This window comes from Myiozetetes cayanensis, unplaced genomic scaffold (assembly GCF_022539395.1).
Source record: "Myiozetetes cayanensis isolate MyiCay16 unplaced genomic scaffold, myiCay2020 scf1, whole genome shotgun sequence".
Lineage (NCBI taxonomy): Eukaryota > Metazoa > Chordata > Aves > Passeriformes > Tyrannidae > Myiozetetes > Myiozetetes cayanensis.
Window position 1 is genome coordinate 86,834,539 of NW_026086604.1, and position 17,021 is coordinate 86,851,559.

General features: G+C 40.0%; 1 protein-coding gene across 1 annotated transcript in view; it reads right to left on the reverse strand.

Moving 5' to 3' along the window:
* The window catches only part of ELOVL2 (ELOVL fatty acid elongase 2), a 49,725-nt gene extending 37,218 nt beyond the window's left edge, over window positions 1-12,507 (reverse strand). Inside the window, exon 1 of the mRNA XM_050314817.1 lies at window positions 12,397-12,507. Within this exon, the coding sequence (XP_050170774.1) occupies window positions 12,397-12,399 (3 nt within the window). The 5' untranslated portion in view covers window positions 12,400-12,507. The remainder of the gene's footprint in view (window positions 1-12,396) is intronic.
* Between the last annotated feature and the right edge of the window lie 4,514 nt (window positions 12,508-17,021).

The window sequence follows — 17,021 nt, forward strand, 5'->3', positions numbered from 1 at the left end:
CTGCCCCTCCTGATACAGGCAGGGAGGATCAAAAAGGATTTTGTAAAATGTGTTCCCTGACTGGGGCTCTCCCCGACTGAATGGCTTTGCCTGAGTTTGTTAAACAGTTCATACAAGTGCTGGAGCGTGCTCTCCTGCTGGCAAGGGAGACAGGGCAGGTGTATCAGAAAACCTGTGTGGGTAGCATTTCTGGTTCCTCTAGGCAGACTTAAAACTAGGGCTATGTGGTTTTCTCTTTAAAAGACAAGAAATTAAATTAAAATAAAGTATTAAAATGTAAGCATATAAAAATTAAATAAAGCCTTAGGGTTTTTTAAATATCTTGAACTATTTAACAGACAGTTGCCAGCAACCCTTCAGAAAACTCTAAGTCAGAAACTCAACTTGTAAAATATTAACTAAATAATTTCTTAATGCAGACTTTTTCCTGCAATGCTAATTCCCTTTATAGACACACTTTTGCTAAGGACAAGAGTGATAGAAGATTGAATGCAGCCTGTAAATCATGTAACAAAGAAGGAAAACTGTGAGAGCTGCTGGAAAAACTGACAGCTTTATATATATATATGTAATTAATACCTGTTTCAAACCAGTATCAAAGTCACCTAGTCAGGACATATGAGGTAGAATGCACTTCTAGTATAGATGACACTACAGGTACTGTATGTAAGATAATGAAGAAATTCAGCACATTTAGTTTGCATCACTTAACTCTGTACTGTACATGTAGTCAATATATTATGAATTTCTGAAGTTAATTACTATTAATTTTATACTCCTGGAACATTTTAAAATTGTAATAGCTACAGAATGTGTGCAGAAGCATGTTTTAAATATAAATAACTTCTAGGAGTAATAGAAAAATTATAACATAGGATACCTTATTTTTTCAGAAAAAATAATGGTCCTGAAAATACCTTCATCCTCATGAGCAAAACCACCTCCAGTTGATACAGTTATTTAACTGCCTTGAACTCCTTATAAACATAAAGAAAAACTAAATCAGAGCTAAAGATCTGTTGCATTTCAGGAACCACAAGAGCCACTGTGCTGGCTGGAGAGTTGGGTTCTGCACTGGCTTCTCATCTGTGCTTCCCCTAGCCTGGGAATGCCCTGCAGAGCTATTGGTAGTGCTGGTACAGACAAAGTGACTCTGGTTAATTGAAACTATCCAAGCAGAAGCTCTTAAAATATGTTATGCCAAGTTCATGTGTGGAGTCATGCAGGACAGTGACCTGCAGCAAAGGAACAGTGCTGTGTGACTGGGAGCTGGAACAGGAGCAGACAGGTGTTCATATTCTTGGCTGGCTTTTGTAGTGACTTCTTCAGTACAGATTCCCCAATCAAACTCCCTCTGTCCTTCATTTTTACTGAGCTCATCTGCCAAGTTCTTGTTTCCATAAATTCACACGCTCTAGAAGTTACAGTCATACTTTCAAGCTTTTCATTATAATAGTAAAACTAGAATTATGTTTAAAAAGAATACCTGTAAATTAGGGTTTTTTACTGATCCCTGTAAATCCCAGAAAGGAACAAAGTGGGATTAAAATCCACGAAAGCATGTCTATGTTAATGCCTATGTGTTCACTTTGTTTCCCAAGCACTCCACTGACTGTCTTATTTAATCCTTATGAAAAGCTACTGAGATGAGCTTTTCCCAGCTGTCCTTAGTGAAAAATTGCATCTATGAACATTTAGTCAAACTAGGCTAAGTACCTACCCTGATACATACTCTCTCTAACCTGCTCAAGTTGTTGAATTATACAAGGTATAAACCAGTACATATTCCCATCCTCTTGCCACATGGGAATGGACCTGAAAGAAGCAGGAGATTTGTAAGGGGGCATGTTCATAGCATAATTACAGCCCAACATGTATGGGTATATATTGTGCTGGCTGCTGGAGAGGTCAGCAGAGCTCCCTATGGATGTAACAGTCCCCTTAACCAGACTCACTGGACCCACCGCTGGGAGTGGAGCCCTTGTCTTTTAAATTCTCTTCAAAACATGGAATGAAGGAATCTGGCAAGGTACCACAGTGCTGCAGGTTATGTGCTGGTATGTGTGTTTGTGTGTGTGTGTGGTTTCTTGCTGTTGCTCTCCATGCAGAGACTGGTAAGATAAGTCATGTTGTAGCCTGCTTTAGACACATCCTTAAAAGTAACAGCACTCAGCTTACAGATTTGTTCTTGTTCTTATAGTTTGGATGAAGGAAATCCTGCTGTGTTCTTTTGCCCACTAGAGAAATGTTTTTTCTTGGTTAGCAGTCATTTGCTGCACCATTTCTTATAGTTGCTGCCCAAATGGATAGGCCCTATCCTGAGTTATTTATATGGATGTAAGTGGAAAAAGGGGAAGAAAAAGAATGGAAGAGGGGGAGGTGTTTGTAGCATGCTGCTGAGGATTAGAGAGTTCACATCCCAGCTTCTAAGGTTTCAGCCTTAATCTTCCAACACATGCAAAGCCTTTCAATTTCACTTCGAGGTCATTAGCCACGTACAAAACAGTCTAACTGCTGTGTGACAAATGCGGGTACAAAACTCAGTACAGGAAGCTTTTCAATTAGGTTGTTAGGAGTATAAATCAGTCTGGGAAATAAACATGGAGCTTTAGGTAAAAATAGCTGCTTCTAAAATCTATACATTATATTTTAAATCAAACATTTCAAGCTTATGAGTTTTAATAGACATTTATCTTCTAATTTATCATTTCATGCTAGACATCATTTACCAATAACTGCTGACCGAAAGAAGAAGTTCTAAAGAGTAAGCATGTCACAATATCTATATTATGTAAAGAAAATGTGACTAGAAGACACCCAGTGCTTCAGTGGATATTACTGATCTCACAATACATTTTCTTTCTTTGTGGTTATATGAAATCACAGAATCACAGAGTATTTTGAATTGGAAGGGATGCACAAGGATCATTAATGTTCAGTATTAGAAGGCTTCCTTGGTGGAAGCTTTTCACACAGCTAGCTTTCTTCATTATTCAGGAAGATCATCGGATAGGATCAGCCTAAGCTGACCTGTAAAATCAAGTGCCATCGAAGTTGGGAATTTCCATGTGACATAACATCTACATGAGAGTGCTGCACCACAGTGACTGTCACGCCCACCTGGACTGACTGAATTATTAATTGATTCTTAGAAGAAACAGCTATTATAAAGATAGGGATCATGTGGAAAAATGTTGGTTCCCTTCACAGCTAAGTGTCGATGAGGTTCAGTGGTGCTCTGTAGTGGACAGATAGCAGGCAGGGGGTATAACAGAGTTGCTGGTAAGGTCAGCTTGAACTATCTGGGACCTGATATACATCACAAGCACTGATCAAATACCACTTTCCAGAAAATGAATATCCTCACAAGCTCAGGTTTCCAAGAAGGATAAGCATCACTTCTTACTTTGCATCAAATGTGTGCTCTTGGGAACAACTATCTGAAAAGATGACAATTTCTTACAAGTAAATGTAATAAATACATTTGTTTTACAGAAGAAGTTAGAAGCAGCATTGATGGCATCTGCAGCTGATTTAAGTTTCAATACCTCAAAGATAACCTTAAAGGCAGATAAGATGAGGAGCTTCTATCCTCAAAAAAACCCCACCAAAAAACTAAGGGAAGAATAACTATTAGACACAGAATAATTGTTTGCCACCAAAATGTATTGTCTGAAAGAGTGGTAAAGCTGATGATGGTAAATCTAGTTATTAAATATCATAAAGATATCACTAAGATGTTACAGGTAAAAAAGTAGCAATAAGAAGCTTTCCCCTACAAAACAGACTATGGCAAGAAATATATCTCTCCGTTTAAGTCTGTGCAACCTGTAAATGTGGTGAGAGAGCAAATATTTGATAGTTAAGGGAGTCAAGTAAGCAAGTAAAAAAAAAAGAATTGCAAGTATCATTGTTTTTAAAGAAAATCCATCTATTTCAAAGTATTTCTTTTAGGAAGATTTTAAGAAAGAAACCAAGAGGTGATGTCTGATGATGTCCTCTGGTACTTTTCCCAGCTAGGTAGAAGCACTGTATTATTTGAGGGCTCTAATTGAATTGAAAGCTCCCTTCACTCCAACTACGTACATTTCTCCTTTGTAATTTAAACTCAGTTACCTACAGCTTTAACCCAAAGATCTGATCACCTGTATATTGATCAAAATATATCCCAAACTGGCTTATGGAGTCAAGTGCAAGACCATTTCAGGTAACAAATTCTCAAACCACATCTAATTCTGAACTGATGAATGAAGTGCCATAGGTGCTTAATGATGTCACTTTGCTTATACTTTGTTACTTAGCTTAGTATTGTTAATTTACATTACATCATTATTTGAATAATATTGTATCCTCTTCACTTAAATAACCACCTTATTGCATACAACAAAGACTGCTGAGAATCACATTTACACCAGTGTCTTATCAATGCCGTTCATATTTGGAGGTGGAAGAGTGAAAGGATGCTTTTGTAAAAGAAGCAAGAGCACAGGAGACCCCAAATTTGCTGAAGACTAGGGGACTAGTGTGGGTTTCTTGTTCCCAGCTGGTCAGGATGTTTCTTATCCTACCAAGTGCTCAAGAGCTGTTGGGCTTATTGAGTGCTTGCAGTACACGTCAAATTTCAGCAAGACTTGAGATTTAACAAGCCAGAATATTGAAGTACACTCCTTTAAACTCAGGAACACACATCTGTAGGCAAACTGGGATAGTGCTGTGTTGTTTCCCTTCTACACCTCTCCTCATGGATATTGCTCTCTATCTTGGCTTTCAATTTTGCACCTTTCCATCAAAACAGTTTCTGATCTGAATTCTGACATCTCCCAAAGGTGTCTGGCAAACAGAAGAAAATTACTTCCTGACTGATGAAAAAGAAATTATTTTGTGGGAAAAAAAAAAAAAAACCACCACACTAGATTTAGTCCTGAGGGGATATTTTAGTGATACCTGATTAGAAATAAAATTATGCTACAAATTTAGTAAATGTAAAAGGGGAAAAAAAGTGGTACTTTTTCCTCCAAGGTAGGTTATGAGGGATATTTTTTACTTTTTCTTTAGGTTATTGTAAGCAAAATAACTCTCATCTAGCCTTCTATCTTTCAAGGGCTTTTGCAGATACCATGAAATTGCAGGCTTACAAAGACTCCAGCAGTAAGGAAGAAATAACTGTATTAAACCCAAAAGGTTTTCAATATCGGTTTTCACTGAAATGGAGAGCTATTTGTATTTTGCAGAGCAATAAAGCTAAATGCTACTTTTTCTATTGCGTTGCACAAATTGCCACTTTTAAAGCCAAGTTTGAAACGTGTTTCTGTACCAAGAAATCACAGGCTTTATCTCAGCTTTCAAAGGGGAGTGTGAACATCCTGTGATGCTTGTGACACATGTCAGAAAAAAAAATAATCTTAGAGGAATATGTAACTAAACTTCTGCCAGAAAGTAGAACCCTGGAAATTGAAAAGAATGCCATAAAACTAGAGATGTGATATATACTTCATTTGTCTGGTTCTGGGGAAGGACTGATTCAGTAGTACCTTCTCATTGTTCTTAATCATCAAGCTTCCAAATAAAGCCAATAGCTCCAGTATTTGAATAGGAAAAATTCCCAGGGATGCTTTTGAGGTTGAATCCAGTTTATTCTAACACATTTTTCAATAGAAGGATCTGATTTTTGGGAGATTTGTTAGGTAACTTACAGAAAGCAAGGTGTCTACTCTTTGGAGAGTGATGATAACTGCTGGTTGGAAGACATCTTTCATTTCTGCTTTCGGTAGCAGTAGGAATTGGGAAGAAGAAAGGAACTTATAAACACTTTACTACTATGAACTGGTTTCTGAAACACTTGTTTTCTATGACTTTGATTTTTCTTTTTTTCTCATAAACTTGAATAGATGGAGTTTTTTGTCTGGTTTCATGCACATCCTTCTGTCAGTATTAAAAGATACATCTTATAAAGAAGTCTAGTCAAGGTAAGAAGGTACTTCCAGGTAAGAAGGGCTGATTTTAAGATTTAAAGCCATAGGACAGTCTCTGGTGTAACAGCAGAGTAACACTGAAATGCTGCTCCAAGAAGGCACGTAGTAATAACAGCTGAGAGAACTGATGGAGCTGTTCCTAAAAGCATTTCATGGGATAATTTTCATATCAGATAAGCATTTGAATTTTGAGTAGCCTGTCATGATGCAAATTGTTTAAACTACTTAGTACATAAAGAGATCTGAACAATAGATTGACAAGCATATAAAGGTAAAAATAGACTTCATGGTTTTTTCCCCCTGGAATTGCATGGACTTTTGACAGACACTGAAAAAAATAAACTGTGTACATAATAAAACATGGTTCTGACATAAATACCAACTTCTAGCAGATGCAGAACTTGCATAACCTCACAACTAACCTTTTAAACTGCAATAGAAGTAACTTGCCTGGCCGCAGCCAGCAATTGGAGAGAAAGCGGGTGTGGACAGTAGTATTCAGAACTGCCTTACCAAAAGATGTGCCAATTCCCTGTCATGGAAATCACTCGCAAAAACTCTGCCAACCATTTATTCCCTGCCAGTTTGAAGGCACTTTGCATTTTGGAACAGTTTTATCCATGCTCACAGCAAAATGCAAGAAATAAAGTATTTTTTTACTTCTAGCTGGCTGTGAAAATGCAAGTGTAATATAGGGAAATAAAGAAACAGAATCTGATGCCTGCTTTATAAAGTGTCACTTAAGAACACACAAAAAAAAACAATTAAAGAGGAAAATATCTTCTTGCTCTGTTAATTGGTCCCTAACTTTTTTTTCTTTCTTCCATTTCTCCCTTAAATCCTCGAGGGCAAAACCCTGTATTTCAAATGCTAATTCATGCTTTGGACTTCAGTCTTATTTAAAGAAGATTGTGCAAGGAGAGGAAAGGAAATGACAGTTGATTTTCAAGTTTAATAAGGAAGAAAAAAGACAGTATGGAAGTTCTCTTATGTCTCCTCCTCCAAAACAGTTCTAATTTACCTCTTTTAAAAACCTTAAATCAGGCTAATGAACTCCAAGGACACCTCTTCTTAAAAGTGTATGGAACCCAAATAACAGAGCACCGTCTGCTGGCACAGGATAAGAGGGTGCACAAGCTAATTAGCTCCCTTTCTCCATTAGCCCCAACAGTAGGTATCCTAGACTTTAATCCACACATAACTGGAATTTTAAAGCCCAAGTCTCTTAAGCCCATTAGTCTGTGGAAACACTCAAACTGACACTTTTCTCAAAATAAAAATGCTAATGACTGTGCTGCATGGTAAGGCCCTAAAGATACAAAATGTCTGTAAACTGCATCAGTTATTGTCACATAGAGGAAATAAGAACAGCTATAGACCTTTTATCATGTGTGGAAGTCACCTCCCTGTTAGGCTGCTGTACCACATTGTCTTCACTAGCTGCAAAGTGTCATGAATGGTAACTACTGACTAGCATACTGTAGGAGGCCTTTAAGAATAGGGGAAGAACTGTTTTGTTGTGGTTCCTTATGCTTAGATTTAGGATATTTATTTAATACTTGGTCACTCTACTTACAATTCTTTGCTGTGTCTGGCTTTCAAATGATAACACAGAATATGAAGTATTTCTTGCTTCATTTCCATATCTGTCCTTCTTAGGGGGGAAATCAACTCCAAACAATGATGAAAACTATCTTAATTTTTTTATTCTCTAATTACACCTCTTCATATACAATTTTCTGCCAGAGAGGGTTTGATTTCCTTCCACGTGGGATAGCTGACCTCTATCATTTTATCATGGTCAGTTTTAACAAAGTCATTAACTAGATGAACATAATATGTAAAAATATCACTCAGATCTTGTTAGATTGACATCAAGCCACAGTACTGTCAATATTAATGCCAATATAATGTTAATTGTCATATTCTTGAAGACGTAAGGAATTTTCTTTTCTCTCCTAGATCTGAACCTAACTAGTCCTCAATAATTAAAGTGGGTTTTGCTGTTGTTTAGGTAGATAAGAAGTCCTAAAGGAGTCACTAATATTCACTTCATTTCATATCGCACTTTACTTGTCAGCTGTGCAGCAGTCCCATGGGTAAAGATGAAGCCACTTAGATATTTTGGCCCATGTATTTAGCATATGATAAAGGCAAGACGTGAAGGGTGTATGCAGATAATGGATTTACAAGCTGCACTGTTGCCAGGCACTTACAAATTGGCTGATAAATTTGATGTGCTCAAAGTCTGAAGAGTGGCATTTGTAATGTAGCAGAGCTACAGGTCCCAGGGTGTTTCTTTGTTACAGCTGGGCAATCCTTTTTGTGCCCTTCCATCATTGCCTCAAAAGGCAGGCTCATCCCAGCAGCCTTCTGGCTCTGAACAACCAGTGGTACACTTAGTTTCATCCTCCTAATTACTTTCCCTTCTCCATTACCTTCTTTAATTACAAGCCAGGCTGCACTTGTGCACTTATCCTTGAATACAGACTTCAGACTCAGTTTGTATGAGGCTTATCAATGCCTCAGTTTCTAAATCAGTTTTACAGGTAGTGATTAACAAAACTCTCATATAAAGTGTCATGAAAGCCTTAGGAAAAATTCTTACCTGATGTTACTCTCTTGATTTATACTTTAAGTTTGCTTAGGTCACAGGATATACCAGCCCTTTATATTTACCTTATTTTGGAGTCCTAAAGAAAATACTACTGCAGGGTTTTTTCACACCTTTTGATTGAGACAGAGGTTCAATTTTAAAGTGTTTGAATATGATTAATTGTTTTCTTCAATAAAATAAAGAGATGCTATAAAACTAAATGAATGTAAAACCAAACGCCTGATGAACAATAGGAGTGTGGAGTTTTTCACAAGTCAGACTGCTCGTAATGAAGATATAATGATCAGTCTTAAAGAATCAAAGGATTCTTTAGAGATAAAAGGGATCAACACCAAGGGCAGTATGCAGGTTTTGGTAAGCAGGTGTCTAGAACTTACTATGCAAATGAAACACTGGACTTCAGTAATTGGAAGCTTTTTTTTTCTAATCAATTCCACCATGTGCAAAAAGCTTCAGTGCCTCTTCTTGAGTTTCTATGCAAGTACTTATGTCTATTTTTTCTATTCTATATGCAGTTTCTCAACATGTTGTCTCATAGCTTATTAATTCTGGATCAACTGACAAAACCCTGGCTTCCTGCTGTGGATATGAATGGCAGGGTTGCTGAAGTCTGCTCCCTCTTCATTCTGATGGGGCTGGAGGAATCTTGTGGGTGCTGTAGCACTGGCTCTCATGTCAGTCATTTTGAGCTGGATTATCTCTGTCTCCAAAAAAATGTTCCCTTCCAGTTTGCACATCATTGTTCAGGGGCTAGAATATGGTCTTTGCAATACTCTTTTTCATGCAGTGTTCAGAGCAACTAACAAACACTAATGGACAACGAGACAGGCATTTATTTTGGCTACTGTCAATAAAGAAGAGATATTTGTTGCTCTCTAGGGCCCTTTCTGTATGTTCTACAATCAGTGTATGTCCTTATCAAGCTTCATACCCTGATATGGTGGCCATGATGCTTATGAATGCTCAAAAGGAGTTAGGTGTCTTTCTGTGTTGATTTGAAAGTCGCAATACCTCAAAGGGTATGAAAGTCTCTCAAGGAAATGAAAAAAATATTCTAGGTGCTGTCTATATAATCCCCCTACAACTGGATTCTTGCAGAGGTACAGATACTGGAACCTACTGGACACATCTTTGCACTGTTCTCATGTTTATGCTTACCTTAGTGTTACCTACCTAGTGGCCATGCACTGTGCAAGGTTATACACTCTCTTACTCCATAAAAGTGGGATTTGACCCCATGGAAAATACACTGACAAATCAAAATGTGTAATCGGTTTAAAGTTCAAGGGTGCAGCCAAATCCTGAGCCAGTGTAATTTGACCTAGATTCACTGGAGCAAGTAGAGATGCAGTGAACTACATAAACAGAAGAACCAACCCACTGTGGTTGCCCTCATACAGTGAGGATGCTGAGGAGACACTTAATGTCTGATGATGGCAGTGGTTTGCTACATAAACAAAAAGAAGTTTCAAAAAAAAAAAAGTTTCCTTAGGCTACTCCCTGCAAATAATAGTGATTGAACACCCAGGATGCTGAGAAAATTCTCAGTTGAGTTTAAGGGACACTAGCAACACACACTTGTTTATTTCTATGCCACTAGGGAAGGGAGTGTTTAATCAAATCAATGTTCCCACTACTTGGGCCAAAATTCATTTGCTACTGATACCTTCGGTAGTATCCTCCCATGCCCCTGTGACCCCTTGCCCCCAAGCTCCAGGTCCATCTAGAAATCGATGTGCTGTGACTTTTAACCCTGCATTAGCATCATTGCAACACTTTTCATCAATAGGTCAGATTTTTTTTCAGAAGCTATTATTCCAAGGACACTCTTTCAAACTTTTTGAGCCAAAGCAACCTTCAGCCTTTATACCACTTAAGATTTTCCCAAATTGGCAATTCTTCCTCCAGAATGTCTCTATGCATGGGAAATCTCAGCAACTCTTGAACTCTAAGGTTACTGGAGATACAGAAGTGCAAAACTTGCTAATAGAAACCCATGTGTAGCTCTGAATGACAATTTCTGAATATTGCTTTCAGTCATCTCAAGAAAAATGCCACGGTTAATTGAACAGCTCTAAGAACCAGAAAGAACAGTTTAAGGGTAGGTTTCAGCTATCATTTCCATTAGTACAAAGGTGCCAATGACTACGCTACCAACTAATGCTTCCTTCATTTGTACTACTGTAACTGACTTCATCTTAGTCCTGGAAGGAGTCAAAATATTTTAACTAGTTCAGGGTATTTTAACTTTACAGTTGACTCAGTCCTCCCGAGCACCTGGATATTAGCTTCTTCCTCTGTCATAAGGAAGACATTACCAATGGCTGGTACTAACTTGGGTTTTGTGCAGCTGTGGTGATTTAGTCATGGATTTTGTGTTCGTGTTCCACCCTACTTGATAAGAAATAGTAATTCAATGATGTAGTGGGAAGTTATGCTGGGGGGCTTAGGCAACATAAACTACTGCACCATTTCAGGTCTTTTTCAATAGGGTCTTCTCATATCCATCATCCCAAGGCTGAGTTGATGGCAAGTGGAATACATAAGAGAAACAGATTCACACTGACAGCAGGTGGACACATGACTGTTAGGAAGAGGACTGAAGTTAATTCATGGAATGACTATTTGAATATTATTCATGTCTGGATTGTTGGGGGGTATGAGAGGGTCCAAACTGATTTTTATTCAAGGAAGGCAGAATTTACTATATATGACGCAAAGATTTTTTTGGGGAAAAAAGCATTTTTGTTGTTAAAATACATAAAAGAAAAACTAGGCTCTGTTGTCAATCATGTCTCAGGCTTCTGATACAATAAGTTTGGCCAAATTATTCATCCCCACCTGCCTCAAAATTTCAGACTGCAAAATACCTGTATGATACTGTCCTACTTTGTAGGGTCAGCATTGCACTCAACACATTGCTGTTTATAAACAGAATGAGCCCTTTGGGGCAAGTTACTATGGCTGCAAAGACACGATGTGCTATGGGGAAATGGTCTTGCTCGCTGAATAGGTGACTACATTGTTCCACTGTAACTCTTAAATGCTGAACTGGAATCTAAAACTCCATTGTTCATTCATCACAGGGGAAAAAAAAAAAAAAAAAAAAAAGGTGTTCCACTACAGACTGCATGGCTAATGCAAGAGCTTCTATTAAGATAACAAATTAACGGGAATAATCGGTTTATGTAACATGCTCAAACGCACCTCGGGGTAGAGAAAAACGCACCTGCTAGGAGTGGGGCAGGGCGAAGAGGGGGCCCGGGCTCAGGGGCTGCGCACCTCTTGCTCCCTCCCTTTCCTCGCTCCACACACGACCGCGTTCCTCCACGTGCCTGTCCCCGCACGCCGCCCGGTTCCCGGCGCTGTGCGGGTGCCCACGGGGCTCCCCCTCCCATCCTTCCTCCCTCCCTCCCTAACATCCCTCTGTCGCTCTTGCCTTCCCTATAGCATCCCTTCACCGCCGCTCGACTCGACCCGCGTCGGGGTGGGGGGCATCTAAGGGCATCCCCCCTTATCCCCCTGAAAAATCACGCCCTAAATGCCGTCCCGTAGGAGTGGGGATAGCAGCGAGGGAGGAGGGAGGGAGGGAGGGATGTCAGCGGGGCTGCGGGGGCTCTCTGCCGACCGCGGCGGAGCTGGGGGCAGGGAGGCACGGCGAGCAGCGGCGGCTCGTTCGCAGCCAGCCCCGGCAGGATGTGTGTGTGTGGGTGTGTGTGTGTGTGTGTGTGTGTGTGGGAAGGGATGCAGGGTGCGATCAGCCCCGGGGGCAGCGCAGGGCAGGGTCCCTGGGCGGGGGACACTCACCATGGCGGCGGCGAGGCGCTGTCCAGGGTATCGCCGGGCTCGGCGAGCTCTGCAGGCGCGGTCCCCGAGCCCCCGCTATAAGGCACCGCCTCCTCCCCGGCTCCGCCGAGCCCGCCCCCGCCGGCTGCCGGCGGACACGGGGCTGGGAGGGACGGGAGAGGAAAGAGGATGGATGGGGAGGTGGTGGGAAGCAACCGCTGGGAGGGGGAATGCAGTGGCTGAGGAGGGGAAGAGGCTGAGTGATGCTGTTCCACCAGCGCCCCAGATGTCACAGCAGGTAGTGAACGTTTGCCTTTGTTGGAATCTTCCCTGTTGGGGAGATTCAATTCATTGATCAGCCACTTTGGGAGCAGATAGGGGCACCGGCTGGCTGCTGTGGTCCTGCCACAGACCTGTTTCATTCAAAGAGGGGTTTGGTCTGTGGCCCAGCACTCGTGTTTGCACCTGAACTTCTCTGACCTGAAGCCCTGAATCCTCCACACACTGCGACAAAGTGAGATCCACCGCCTAAGGGTTAGTGGTTGGACTCGATGATCTCAGAGGTCTTTCCCAATCTAAATGAATCTATGATTCTTCCTGTGGCATCTCCCTGGAGATCTGATCTGTCCATTAGGAAGGGACTGATAACCAAACGTTTATTTAGGTTGGCTAGGGAGGAGGCAAAAATCACACAGAACAGGAGCTACGGACCCTGTCATAACTCTTCCACTGATACATAACAGAAAAAGAGTCAGGGAAGGAAGAGGCATTGTGCTTGGTAGAACAAGCACAAAATTTCACGCCTCCAAATCCGATTTTTTTTCTAAGTGCTAACCAAGTCTTATAGCTCCAATAAAAGATTTATTTAAACTCTCAAAGCTTACTGAAAATGTACTACTTCTTTACCCCTGCTTTCAATAAAGAGGTCTTTGGCATGTAAAATCAAAATAACATTTCTTAAAGTTTATTAAAATTTTTCATTTTTATTTTATTTTCTAAATGAAAACTTGTCAAAAAATGACATATTCATGCATGTGCTTCCATTGTTGTCCTCTCAATTCTGTGCCTAGTTTTGTTGACCAGAGCTCAGAGAACAGTCTTTCCCAGTTTCAGAGGCATAAGCAGTGGAAATAAGTTAAGTGGACCATGTGTGGTGCAGGAATGGTATCATCTTCACCAACTAAAATGTACTTCATCTACAGACATGCTATATTTGTCCAAAATGTAGCACTGATGTTCTGAACTGTGACACTTCCTTCCTGATAGGCTCTTTGTCCATGTACTATTTCACCCCTCACTTTCTCTTGGACACAGAGGTCCAGCAAAGGCAGTGAGAATGGCTATCTTCCCAGGGCTGCCTGCCTGCCCAGAAATGATACTGCCAGGAGATTCACACGAAAGCATGTCCTTATGGAATTTTTAACCCACTTTTACAGACTTGTTCGCTCAAGCTTCCAAATTCCAGTGCATCAGTCTACACTGAACTACTGCATGTCTGAGGTTGACCAGGCACCCTTTACCCGATTTCACCTTTCTGATAGGTTATTCATTTAATTCTTTATGCATTACTACAAACCATCCTGAAACACTAAGGAAAAATACTTTTTAATATCCATTCTGTCCCCAGAGAAATTGTTCCCTAAGCAGAAAATCATCCTATTTGTCAAAGAGAATACTCTTTAGGTGCTATAGAGCAAAGAGCAGTTCGGACGCTGAATGACAGAGAAACATGGTAGTGAATTGGTGCATTGGAATGCCTCACAGTTTTTGTTCCAATTCTTTATAATCCAAACAGGTTGGAGTTCATGTGTCAAGCCAAAAGCAGACCTAATAATACAGTAATATATATATTTTTTAAAGTCTTCTTTTTCTTTGTCTAAAACAGTAAGGAAATATATTCAAGTTTGATAAATATTTCTAATATTTATATATATAATATCTAAATAATTCTAATAAACATTTCTAATTTCTTAAGTTCCTTGTTCCTGACATGGTATATTAATAATAATTATTGTCATTTCCTCCTATAGTAAAAACTTTATTTTTTATCAAAACAATAGTGTCGCCAACAAATAGAATTCCGGTGGCATCTAAAAGAAGCTTTAATAGCATTATGTGTATTTTTAACACCTATCTAATGACCTGAATTTGGAGATTTAAGGGCTGTGGCAGGATTTGGATTCATCTGTTTTGTATGGAGAGTGATGCCATGCATTTAGTTGGATCCCAGGCATTGAGCACAGCAGACCTCTGCCCTGGATGTTAGTTTTGAGTGGTCATTGAACAGTGTGTTGTCATGAGGCAAAAGGCAGAAAAATAGGTTGGTGTGTGGACAAACAGACTTGATTAGTTCCATATGAAATGCCCTGGAAACCAGAAGAGTAAGTGGAGGCAAATAAAATAGCACTTCATTCTGGAGAAATTCTGTTACACAACAACCACTGTTTAAAGTGAAATACCACAGGGAGCTAGCTTGAGCCCTGCTTATCTAGGGGTTGTTGTAGGTTGTACCTTGTCACAAATCACCTAATGTACAGAATCACAGACTGATTGAGGTGGGAAGGGACCTCCAAAGATGATCTGGTCCAACTCACCTGCTCAGGCAAGGCCCACTACAGCCAACTGTCCAAGGCTGTGTCCAGTCAGACTCTGAATATCTTTGTGTCTTAGGAAAAGCACCTTTGAATTGCAATGACTTCAGAGATGCCAGGTCCCACTGGGTTTGCAGCTCAGCAGGTAACAGGTGGACAAGGTACCACTGATCAACAAATTACCAGCAACTCTCAGCTCCTGCTAAGTTTCAATCTATAGGATAAAGTTTTAGTTTGGGAAAGAAAAGTTAAATCCAGCATTTATTACTAGTCACTGCTCTTGATCACGAACTCCTCCAAAATTTGGAATTTAAACTCAGGATGTGCCTATTTCACAAAATTGTCCTCTCAGCAGCATCTATCCAACTCATTTTTCTCTGACTAGCTCAGATGAAATGTTATCTTTCTTATATTATCCATTCTTTTTCTAATTTGATTGGCACAGGACAATGGTTATGTACCTGAAGATCTTGATTCTGCTAGTGGCACCATGGGGAGTGTCAAGATCAGTGGGAGAGAATTTTAAAGAATCATGAAATGGTTTGGATTGGAAGGGACCTTAACAATCACATAGTTACAACCCCTCTGCTATGGGCAGGAACACCTTCCATTTGACCAGATTCAGGGTCCAATCCCACTGACTTTGAACACTTCCAGGGATGAGGCATCCACAACTTCTCTAGGCAACCTGTTCCAGTACCTTACCACCTTCACAGTAAAGAATTTCTTCCACATATTTAACCTAAATTTTCCCTCTTTCAGTTACCATTTGTTAATTTTTCGTTAACTTTTTTCAACTCTCAAGGAGTGCTAAAAAACTGTCACTAATAAAACTGTGTGGAATCAAATCGAAGCAACCAGGCTAAAGTGAAAATTTGAATTTATTCTCTTGTTTTTCTCTAGCGTGGTTAGTTCTTTGTAAATCTCATTTTTTTTGTTTTGAAACTACAACTGGTGTAACATGTCTGTAAAGGTAAAGCTTGTATTAATTTGCTACCTGTGAGCATATAAAATAAAAACTAAGTCAGAATAAACTTATGCTGGAGGAAGTATTGAATGGAGTGATTGTGGAGCTTTGTAGTTTTTATAATAAATATTTTGCTTTAGCACCCTCTCTCGGACACAAACCAGTACTGCTGGTGTTTATTTTTAAAGGCTTAGTCAAAGCTGTAAAGGTACAGTGGGTCCAGGAAAAGTCCCTGGCTGCAGACACAGATACAGTTAAGTTATGTGGCTTGGTATTCTATAAGTTGACTTAAATAGAATTTTCCTATCACTCTTATGCTTATCATCTTTACACAAATAGTCTGTGTTGTTCACTTAAGCCAGCCAAGAGCTGGGAAAAGATTGATGACTCCAAAGCAAATACCGAAGGCGAGTTCTTACAAAAGACCATAGTTGGATGCGCTGTTCTCTTCTTACATCAGTAGTATTTAGTGTTAGGATAGCATACGGAGGCCCCAGTTTGGGATCATGGCCTTGCTGTGTTGAGACCTACACCAAAGAGTTCACAGTGTGATGCGTAATGGTGTAGCGCAGATGGATGGGTGGGACAAAGCTGTTCTCTGTACTCCTGTTCTCTGTACTCTGTACTCCTGCCCCAGGAAAGAGAAGTGTGTTAATGCCAAAAAGAAGGTCAGCAGTGTGAAAGACACTGAGTACATTCTGAATAGCAGAAAGGCCCACAGTTCGCACCTTCTGCATGAACTGTCACTACCTGGCCAGCTTCTGGGATACAGATGATAGGCAGTCAAACTCCTATATGTTGTTTTGGCTCCAGTAGTTGGTATGGTTGCCAGCTACCTTCAAAGACAGTGTATGTGCCAAGAGAAGGATTAAAAAATTAGGACATCAGAACAAAAACTGCCCGGATTACTTTAACTTGCTCTCCTTGTGCATTTTCATTTTAATAAGCCTTATTTGCAATAATAGCCTTCGGCAAGACTCCTCAGTGCATGGTGGGGATGATAATAAACAAAGAGGAGGCCATGAATGATGCAAGGGCCCACAAGAGGACAAAAAATAATCTTGTTAAAGTGGCTGAAATTCCTTTTC